General features: G+C 36.3%; 1 protein-coding gene across 1 annotated transcript; it reads right to left on the reverse strand.

Annotated features, from left to right (window-relative positions):
* Positions 1–4,119: 4,119 nt before the first annotated feature.
* Positions 4,120–11,245, reverse strand: LOC113507983 (uncharacterized MFS-type transporter C09D4.1-like). The gene is made up of 7 exons (XM_026890920.1): positions 10,607–11,245; positions 8,008–8,232; positions 7,121–7,262; positions 6,085–6,284; positions 5,448–5,662; positions 5,235–5,340; positions 4,120–5,000 (listed from the first exon to the last, which is right to left on the reverse strand). The coding sequence occupies exons 1-7, from the start codon at positions 10,928–10,930 to the stop codon at positions 4,824–4,826; spliced, it is 1,389 nt and encodes a 462-aa protein (XP_026746721.1). The 5' UTR covers positions 10,931–11,245; the 3' UTR covers positions 4,120–4,823.
* Positions 11,246–11,730: the final 485 nt, after the last annotated feature.

The following is an 11,730-nucleotide window of genomic DNA, read 5'->3' on the forward strand; positions in this document are numbered from 1 at the left end:
GAAACGTGCAGCTTTAAAAAAAACACTTACAGCAAGTGGTCATAAATGGAAGAAAGTTACAGAGAAACCTCTCAGCTGAGACAACAAATAAATTCATAACCTACGCCTTGGGTACATCCAAATTCAAAATGCTTTAAATACAGCTCATTGCTTCTCAGCTTCCACATTCTCAGCGTATAGGTCAATGCAGGGTATTGAAGGTATGTGGTCGTTTGTCTCTCGTGCATAACTCGTGTCTCTGTAAGCGCGCGACCTTGCGTAGCGCTCAAAATATTCCAAGCACTTCTGTACAATTTGGTACCTAAGGTCATAAGTGGAAAAGTCGTAAGGTTGATCTTCGTAAGCCATTATGACACATATTATAGATTACCTTATATCGCTAATGCACTTCAGTTGAGAAATAAATAAAACGTAGGCGCAAAATAAGGAATAAGATTCGTTTTTGTACACAAATAAAATAATGTCGTTCAGCTTGTTTCTAAGTCCATATTTTTCAACTTGATTTGCGACTGTAATTAAAGAGAATTTAAATTGAGCCTTGCTATAAGGAAAATTATCTTTTGTTCATCAAATCACGGAAAAGACATTTCCCAAAAAAATCCATTCTCAAAGTGGCAAGATTGTTTCCATTACGATAAAATTAAATGAGCATCTTCAAGTTATTGTAGGCACTTGTTCCATACTTCGAAGAGATTTCGAATACCAGCTGATAACAACCGCGATAACAGTATTTCATGATAGCTATTGTTTTCCTAACTTTGTATTGGAAGTTATTTTTGTATTTAAGACTCAAAGCTGTTGAAAAAATTCGAAGAGGGAAATTGTAAAACTCTGTAAAATTGAAAATATATAACTGATGCAATATTAAAGACAAAAAAAAGAGGGAAATTGAGAATATTTAAAATCCTTTTTTTGTATCTTTTAAAAACTTTAAGACATCTTCAGGTGAATAACTCATTAACAATTTGCTGTTTGTAATACATAGATTTATGCAGATTTCGTAGAGCACTCTTTAGTATAGTTTTAAGTTAGTATCACATTAAATGCGTTCTTTGTTATCTAATGACCCATTCTAGAATAATTCTATAAAGATTCTAAAATTCTTAAATAACGACATTTATTAAAATAAGAAGAACGAACATTTATATACACAGACAGATACCTATTTGCCCACATTCACATGGTATGAGCATGGAGTTTCTACCACTATCCCACAAGACCGTTCCTCTAGCGGTTTTGACGGCCGAGTGGGATTGGTATGCGAAGAACGTTCTGACAACTATGTCAGTGAGTAGTACTAAGTATGTATTATAATATGTTATCGTACAGAGCAAAAAACAAAGTTTCAAGAATTGACATAATAGCGTTTTTGCTGTTTCCTCGGCGTTTACCAACTCGTTTTCAATTTTTTAAAACATGTATCTTTAAAATCGTAAAAATGCACAAAATAGTTATTACAAAAAAAAACATGTGATTTCTCTCTTCATCCGTTATATTTTTATTAAATCCTTTGATTGGTACTTTGTCGCCATTCGAAACTTTACGTCATACAAAAATGTATTGTGTAAGTTTCTTAAAGTGATAATATGAGATCGACAAAATATCGACTCGTTTTTACATAAGTCGGAGTAAACATTTAGTTTTCCACAATTAAAGTCGTTAGAAACTCGAAATCAAATATAAGAACGACGTCTCTTTAAAGCAATGACTGGCATAGAAATCATTTATTTAATCGTCGAGTATGTCTTTCATTCAAATCACTCAGCTTGTGCAAATACATCTATTCTAAATCAACAGCTGTACTTACGCGGCTATCATTTAAAAATAATCATTCTACTTTAATTGAAAACCTTTTTATCGATGTGAAAACTCTTAAATTGATTCGTTTTGCAACCGTTTTGTTACCTTTCATGTTTGATAATTATATTTGCTGATTTCATTCAATCATAGGTAATATTACCTGTTGCAAATGTTTGAAGTCAAGTGCTGTCATAATGTTAATGGTATATAGAACACTTTAATCGTACTGGTAGCTTTGTGGTTCCATTAAAGGATGTGTATGTATAAGGTACAGGTTCGATCCCAAAGTAATTTGACAATGTGGCTTCTACAAAGCTTCACTTTCCCAATGGTTGCACTGACAAAAAGTTAAGGAAATCATGATGATGAAACCTTGATTTTGGAATATTTATATAGTGTACAACCTGCTGAAGCTGCAGTAGCTAGCTATATGGGAAGACTTACTTAAAGTAACACTAGGCTAACCGATTAGTTAAACTTTAAGTACAAGCTGTTATAACTATTACTGTTGTTCAGAAAAGTGATCTCCTGTTAACGCATTTATATCTACATTTACATATTAGACCATCACCCTCTGAAGTAGCTTAGCTAAATTGAATTATCCCTGGATTAGTTCTTGGTTGTAAGGGAACTTCAATTTTTGTCAATAAACCGTGATTCATTTATAGGATTTTTGTTTACTTTACAGTTATCTGCTGATAGATTCAGCATTTTTGCCAGCGTCTTGTAATAACCACACATGGGTGCAGATATAAGTAGCATTAAACTAATAGATTTAAAAAAATCTAAAAACCCACGTTTTCAAATGTCCATTAAAATTTTATTAAAATCGATCCAGAAGCTTTTATGGTTGTAAATTGCATTGTTATCTGGTTTGAAGCTACCCAGAAAATTATAGCCTGCTAGCTTATCGGAAAGTTTCTCAAAATTCACTTGTAAAGATACAACCAAAACTTATAAAAACGTGGGAAAAAGTTTTATTGTAGAATGTTCATTTACACTTATGCTATCAACAAAGTTTCATTCATCTTCAATTTCTATACAATGCAAGTTTGGTCACGGTTTCAGCTAAATATTTTTCGTGACCTACATTCGGAATCATACAGGCGTGTATTTGAATCAAATCAGTGCATCACAGCTACAGCTCATGTAGTCCTGGTAGTGCGGATCTAAATTGGAGCGGAATATGCCGAACACGGCTCAGACGGATGTGTGTCCGTCACTCCGGAGGCGTCGGATCGCAAGTGTCGGTCGTGTATCTGACAGGAAACATGTATTGATGATTCGGTTTAAATTATCTAAATATTGAAATAGTGATAGCTGTAGTTTAGGCACTGGTTTTGAAATGTTGTTATGTTATAGACTTTTAAGCAGCTGCAGATTATTTTTGATAAATTATTCGCAAAATTATATGTGCTTATGTTCGTTAGGTAATATACTACTGGTTTGCCTTAGATAAGGCATAGGTATACATGTAAGGTAGATATATTTTGTCAGTGACTTGTTTTCAGCAGTATCAAGCTACCAATAAATAACGTTAAAACCTGCTTCATTACCGAGTAAAAAATATTCTATGGATTTTCAAAGAAATGTTTATCTATAACATCCACTTAATTTTTATAGTTAAAATACAATAACTTTAAGCAGTCAAGAGTTATAAAGAACGTTGAAAATGTATCCGATACTGCAAAGATTCAACAAAAACGATAAATCAGTTCTAGATTAGTTTTCCGATTAAATGGTCTGAGTAAAGCTCTTTCCGAATCATTTGCGATTCAGTCGCGACTCCCGCTGAACCGTGGCCGCTTTCGACTCAGTATTTACCTTGCGAGATTAGAATATGTGGAAAATCTTCAAAAGCAGTTTTTTTTTAACTAGAGCCAATTTTTGAATTTGTCCAATGTGTCCAAGTTATATTAAAACAGCAAATTAGGGATGCACAAGATTTTCCTGACGTAATGTTTTTAAAATGACGACAAAAATAGTAGATTAAGCTTTTTTTATAGACGGGACGGGATACGACATGGATGAATGCATTATTTTCTAGTGATTAGGCACCCAACTTAATTCAGAACTGTAGCTAGATGCGTAGTCATAAGTACACATCTATACTAATATATAAAGCTGAAGAGTTTGTTTGTTTCTTTGTTTGAACGCGCTAATCTCAGGAACTAATGGTCCAAATTTAAAAAATATTTTTGTGTTGAATAGACCATTCATCGAGGAAGTCTTAAGGCTATAAACCATCACGCTGCGACTAATAGGAGCTAAGATACAATGGAAAATGTGAAAAAAGGGCAGGTATACCTAAATCATTACTTATATCTTCTACCCACGGGGACGAAGTCGCGGGCAACAGCTAGTATTATGTAAAGCGCTAGCAGCAACCGAGTAGGGCTCTCAAACATATGATCGCCATGTGCCTCCGGTAGACATAACTGCAGCCATCAACATTGTTGAAGCGTTATCCTCTGAATCTACTTTTACTATATTCAATAAGTTAAACTTTTTTGTAACATATTTAATTTATTAAGTACCTACACCATAACAAAATTACTTAACAATATGATCATTAACAATTGGTAACTGAATTCTTAGGTAGTACTGTACTTCGAATTTACTACTGCTGTCAATGAGTTACATTATATTATTATGTAGTATTTTACGGCCCCATACCTCAAACTTCTATTGGAAAAGTAAGACATAATATATATTGCGGCCATAATCATTTGTAAGGAACATTCATGTGTTGGAACGAAAGTCATGAATGAATAATAAAATTATTCGTCACATCTGAAAAGATTAGCAATTGGAGTACGGAAATATATTGCTATTGGTTAGGCAATTGGGCTGACGAACTGAGGGTCGATAAAAGTATCGTGTGCTTCGATTGCTGTTACGAGTTTACAAGTATGCTTGCAAGCACGGCCAGTACAACCTAGCCAAAACGTCAAACCATTGACGGTAATTTTTCATTCTCCTAATATTATTATGCTATTTGATAGTCAAATCCCACTGTTAGGTCAGTCGAGAGGTTCCTTGATTTTGTTCTGCGCATTCTGGCGGCGCAGGTCGGAGGTGATGGCGGCGCAGACGGCGGCGCCGGCGCACAACACGCCCACCGCGGAGAGGTTCGCCCAGCGGTCGTCTGCCGCGCTCAGCACACGCTCGTACGCCAGCGTTAATATGATACCGAATAACTGGAACGGAACAAAAACATTATATAGTCCTTTAGGAATTTTAAAGATTAAAATGGGTAAAATGGATTGTGTGAAAGATGTTAAGAACAATAGAAGTAAATGTTGAGATATCGTCTACACTTCACTACACATACTTCCTTGAGTCTACATTGTTGTTTCAAGCTCTTTTCCTGGATCGCAATCAGAATTGAGACCCGTCGTGTTTTATTATAGAATCTAAGACTTCATCACTACCTGAACAACAGCATTCAATATTCCAGATGTAGTCCCTTCTGGTTCAGGATATGTTACTTCCGATGCAAATTCGTATCCCACAGCTAAATAAGCTGTCATAAAGAATCTGGAAAAGTATAATAAATTACATTAATAAAGCTTAAGTAATGACCAAAAACTTTATAATTCAAAGATTTTTTTAATTGGAGATATATTTATTGAAGATTAACTCACCCAAGCAAGATATTGCTCAAATACACGACACCAATGTATCCACAATCCAGAGTGAAGGTGAAGACAAGCATGCCGGCGATGGTGGCCACGTAGAGCGCCAGCGTGGTCTCCTTGAAGCGGTGAGTCTTGTCCAGGATCACGCCACAGACCACGGAGCCCGCCATGCCAGACACTACAAAGACCAGACCGATTCGACCTGCGTCTAATTGGGCACCCTGGAAAATATTAAAAATAATTTGTAAGTCAGAAGTCTAGTAAATCCTAGATAGCTTCACTTCCTGTCGGGCCAGCGGGGTTGTCCAAGGCATATAGCACCCCGGTACGGCGGTACACAAAGGACAAATGAAAGAACATGGGTTTCCGCTCATCCCCAAGCGGGAGTAGTTTTTGATGATTTCTCATAGATAGCTCTACTTATATTTTTTTGTAAGCTTTTGATTTTGGATGAATGATTGATATTGAATGAAAAATAACCCGGTCCCACTGCAGCTGAGTCCGCGTTTGTTGTATATCTGTAAGATCAGTATTTGAAATCCGCGTTCTTAACTATGTTTTGATGATTTATTCACAGTTTGTGATACACAAAAAGAAAACAAACTAACCTAATTAATTCGATTATTAATTCAAAAAAACTTACAGGATAATGCTTCAAGATGACTTCGTTGAGCAAAGTGGATATGGCGAGGAAAACGCCCACGTTGATACTATAGGAGATAAGCAGAAGTATGAAATTCCTGTTCGTCATGAGTTTCTTTAGAGACAGGAGGAAGTTGGAGTCCAAGGTGCTGCCAAAATCTGCTGCAGCCGAAGGTGGGGTGGGAGGAGCCGCCTTGAAAACTGAAAGGGTGAATTATTGTTTTTAATCTCTGTTCGGAGTAAAAAGTTGCCGAACTTTAAAAAACTAACAGAACTAAGTAAAGCTTAGCTCGATATCCAATCAATTCTTTTGTCAAACATTTTCGATAATTTATCAAACACCAAATTCGTGCAATCTATTTCACTACAAATACAATTAATTGTACATTTTGAACATTACAAAAGACCCATCCATAAATTCGGGTTCAATTTGCATCGAACATGGCAATAATGAGACCCGTTTCGAAACTGATGAAATTTGTCGCTATAAAGGTGGTATTGCGAAAATACGATCGCATAATGTAGGTAATTTCGCTAAATATCGATTTGAAATTTAATAATTATCGAAACAAACGGGTTATTGCATATTCGTCATAACATAGGCTCAACAAGCTAGGCAATTATTTCGGTACAAAACGTAATAGGGATGATGACTCGATATAAAAAGAAAAGATCTCATTAGTCCCTCAGTTAGATAATTGAAAAGTATGAGACACGTAGTTTTTCCTTTTTCAGAAAAACCAGAATTGACAAAGATTAACTGCTTTAAAGTTTAGGAGCGGGGGCTTGTGACGTAACGATATGGTAAAATTTATACTCAATCGTGACGTCACGCGTAAGTTTCATTGACTGTAATTTGGCCAATTTACGTTTGCGGGACTAATTAAAAAATACGCATCCATTATTATACAAAAAACTACAAGACGGACACTGCAAAAAAAAAATCATCATCCCTATTATGTATACCTGTGTAAGATTACTACCAAAACTGATATTGGTTGGTATGAACATTTTCCTTATATTTCCCATCAACTTACAAAGTAGAATACAGACGAACAAAACGCTTGAGTATGAGGCGTAGATATGGAACATGAGTTGCAAATCTGCTGCTATTTCCTCAGTCGTGCCTGCTGCTCGGACTAGTAGAGGGGGCAGCACGAAGCCCATGGCTACCCCCATCTGAGGGAGAACAGGCCCTGATTATTACAAGGTTAATATAAAGGATATAAGCGATGTCTGAAGATTTACCGGTTTCTCGAAATAAGGGTCAATACACACTGGAAAGGCAGCTGCGACAGCATCGTTAAGAGGCAGAAGATTACACATAATTTTGAATCTTATTCATGACAGCAAAAAGATTACAGTCACTTGAAAGCAAAATAGAGGCAGTGAGGCGCCGAGAAACTGGAGGACCCTTTTTGCGATCTCCATAACACGATTAAAATCATCACGTGTTGTGTTTGCGTAATGAAGTACATATGTACACTTATCATATGCTTGGAAATACCACATATAAAGTTTTTGTTGTTGGTTTCGCTTGAGGGAATTTAATTGCGATGATTTTCCTCAAGTGGCTAAATTATCTCGTAATTATGATTACTTTATTATAAATGTGTTAAATGCAAGCTGCTGCAGATCCTTTTTAAATTTTCAGTCGTCACTATCATACATTTTCTGGACTTGTAGCTAATATTACCAGTTGGCCAATTCTACTTCAACAATTGTGGCTAGTTAGTCAATAAACCGTAGAGATAGATTGAATTAATTGCCCAATATTGCTTCATGTAGTGTCTATTATTTTGGTTAACTGTAACTGTGGTGGCTGACAAGCTTAACCAATTGATATTCTCCAGCTCACAGAACAATTTTCCTTAAATACTTTAATTAAATTTTAATTTCAAATGCATCTCAATCTCATAATTACCATATTTCCAAAGACTCCGATACTGCATGCTGAAGACACCTGATCAGGTCCGAACCACACGGCAGCCAGGCGAGGCGGTATGTTCAGGACGAAGACTTGCGAGACAGCTGACACGGTCTGGCCAGTGAAGCCCAGCCAGAACATGTCCTGGGGCACGGAGAACACCTTCAGCCATGCTCCCAGTCCCGTGCCAAAGGCGCCGATGATTACACATAGGCGAATGTTCTGAAAGAGAACTATTATCATCATTGGTTTGAACTTGAACATCTCTGGGGGCCTATTACTACATCTTACAAGACTCTAAGCCATGTAATATACACAGTTTCGGTTCCCATCAACAACATTATTAATTTCAATAGAGAAGATGGCTGGAAGATATCACCTATTTGGGACCCAATAATACAAAAACTCAAGGCTAAACCCAAGAGCAGCGCTGCAAGACATCACGACACAGTGAGCTCGTACTGCGTAGGTCGGACCACAAATAATTAATTAAAAATATGAAGGTAGAACGAGCAACATCTTCTGTCAAGACGAACACCATCTCAGTCTGCCCGTGACCATGATACCTGCAAAGGTGTCGAAACTTCGGGAACTAAAATCAAAAATTAAACCGCGATAAAAATCCGTAAAAGTAGTTTCATTTCAACATTATTAAGTTAAGAGTTAGTTATAGACCGCCTGGACTGCTAAATTAGATGCATTCTTAAGCGAATAATTGTATTCTTGATGTCTTGTTCTCTGATTAAGTTATTATTCAATATTTTGATATTTATGATGACTGCTGCTGTTGACTAATGTGTTTTTTTTTCATAATCCTGTATTCCGCAAAACCGTGGGAACCGATTCTACCGCACGTCATACCTTCCTCCCTATTTGTTATACTATACCATACCTAGTCATTACGTGGATGAAAATAACACATAAATGTTTGGCTTGATGGTTTCGCTTGAGGGAATTTAACTGCAACGATTTTGCCTCAAGTGGCTAAATTATCTGATAATTTTGTTTGTTTTATTGTCTACTACCTGCCTTAGTTACGAGATGACGCAAATGAGTAGTATTAATTTCCTAGGTAGTGAAGACACTCCGTCGAATCTCTTAAGGTCACTGCGAGACAAACCATGAGGTTCTAAAACAGCAGGTACACCAGGAGTAAAAAGGGCACCAAGAATACCTAATACCAAGCTAGTATCGAATTGACTATGGTGCCTATGAAGAACGACTGGCAAGAAACTCCAAAATATATGTATTTTAAAATACGTGGCTTAGTAAAAACCTTGCGCTTCTGCTGCGAGCCAGGTCATGATGACAACGATACCCCAACGAAGCAAACGACTGTTTCAGGGCATTGACAAAGACGAGATGCACGACACGGTACGCCCAAAAAAGAATTTTTATCCGGAAAGTATGTTATCTAATATCCACGATAGATAACAATACTTTCCGTTAGCAAAATTGACGGAAGTGTCTGTTACTCTATAAGTTCAAGGGCATTGGATTAATTTAATTCGCCGAGACATATTGTGTGCGCTTCCTGCATCTCAATGGGTAATTTGATCTATTTATATTGTAAATATGTATTGTTCTGAATATCCATCCGCTTTGATGATGAGTTTTATACATCGTAAAGGACCGTGCAGGTGTATTTTTCATTAATAGTAATGGTCATATAATGAACATTGTAGATTTGTGTTGTTCGAAATAAAAATCGAACTATTTCCGCCTAAAAATTGTCAATTTTGTCCAAGTGACCTTAAACGGCCTTGCTTGATAATTACACATATTTGTAGTCGGATCATTATCGTAAGCAATTACGATAATGTCTCCCATTATCCACAGTTAGTAACGACAAACGATTTAAGTTCTAATTTACCTTTGCATACCTACAATTTTGATTGATAACAGAACTATTCTTCTTTACACTATTCAGATGGATCTTTAAGTGTCAGTGGGATTTTATGATTAAAACCCATTGAAATGAAACTACTTTTACTGCAAAGGTGTTGAAACGTCGGGAACTAAAATCTAAAATTAAACCGCGATAAGATCCGTAAAAGTAGTTTCATTTCAATGATTTTCTTTAATAGATTTTTTCTATGAACTATAGCTAATCTAACTAACTAATCAAATAAAATGACACGTTTTCTATTCGTGACAGCGTTGTAACTTATTATCCAACCGGAACGACAAACAAACAAACAAGAAAAGTGAGTGTATAAAAACGTGAGAAATAGATATGAGTTATTTTTTATATAAGCTACAATGTCTTTTTTTATTCTACTGGGTTTTTTTTAAAATATCACAATTTCCAAAGTCCAACTACACTAACGAAGTGAGAATTGCTTATAATTTGACTTTCCTCTGATTTTTTGGCATCTTATGCAAAACGCAGGTCATCGAATGCAGGTAAGAAAAATACCTGCTTGATATTGAACCTCTTTTCAATATCACTCAAACAAACACTATAATATATTGACGGCTGTATTGGCAGCGAAGTTTCCCTTCGCTTCGTATTTTGGACTAACGATAAGATATGCTAGTATTTCCCATTATCAGGTACATCATGAAATCAGAGTAGTTCTTAAAATACCCTTACCGTCTTATCCAGCAGCCAGCAGGCAGGGAATATGAGAAGGATGAAAGTAATCATGTAGATCAAAGAAGTCCAGTACACCTGATTGCTTGTCACATTGTAATACTTCACGATAGCGTCTTGAATTATAGTGTACTGTGTCCATTGCAGCGCGTTTGACGCCGAGTAGAAAACAAACACCAACAAAACCAGCCATCGAATAGGATACACTTGGTATTCTGTCGCAGTCTTTTCACTAGATAACTCTGTAACACCTGGTACTTTCTTCTCGGAAGTTCCTTCTATAACACTGACGCACACATCGATAGTTTTTGGATTTGGAGGCATCTTTTGTTTATTTTAATATTATTTATTTTTGTTAGCATCTAAATGGCGTTTTGATTTGAGATCTATCACTAATATACATAAGATGGTTTTTACTTTGTCATGACTTTTTGTAGGCGGTTTTTTATTTGGTTTTGTTAGCCAGCGGAGAGCGCTAGCCTATCGCGGCAACTGACAGCACTAGTATGAGGATACATTGAACGTCATTTTGATCAGAAGAAAACAAGTTTGTTTGCAATAAACAAGTGGGAGTCGGACTCGCCTATGATGGGTTCCGTAAGAAACTTTGTTTTTCGCAAAAAAACAACAGATGCAGGAAAAAAGAAATTTAAAAATTAGGCATTTAGGATATTATTTTTCGTTACCAAAATAAAAGTTAATATACCTAACCCTAAGTCCGGTATTTATACCAAAAAAATAATGCCTAATATAAAAAAAATACAACTCAAAGCCAACTTCCACGATTCAAATTATCCCGAGTAGCTGCGGGACTAATAAAGTCCAGAGTTCTTTTAAAACACTAAATTATCGGCACTACTGCAAACGACTTTATTGAAATAGTTTTGATTTATGTCATTTTGCAGCTATGCCTTACTTGCTAAGAGAAATAGGTCGCGTGGAGATGCAATATTCTTGTATTTAGGGATTAATTTTATGCTATTGTTCAATTTGATGACTGCACGGATAGCCTAGTGGTTGAGGTCACCAAGCCGAACCCACCGTGCGAGTCGTGTCGCGGGTTCAATCTCCGCGTAGGACAAGCATTTGTGTGATCGACGAATGATTGTCCTGAGTCTGGGTGT

Source organism: Trichoplusia ni, unplaced genomic scaffold, assembly GCF_003590095.1.
Source record: "Trichoplusia ni isolate ovarian cell line Hi5 unplaced genomic scaffold, tn1 tig00003614, whole genome shotgun sequence".
Classification (NCBI taxonomy): domain Eukaryota; kingdom Metazoa; phylum Arthropoda; class Insecta; order Lepidoptera; family Noctuidae; genus Trichoplusia; species Trichoplusia ni.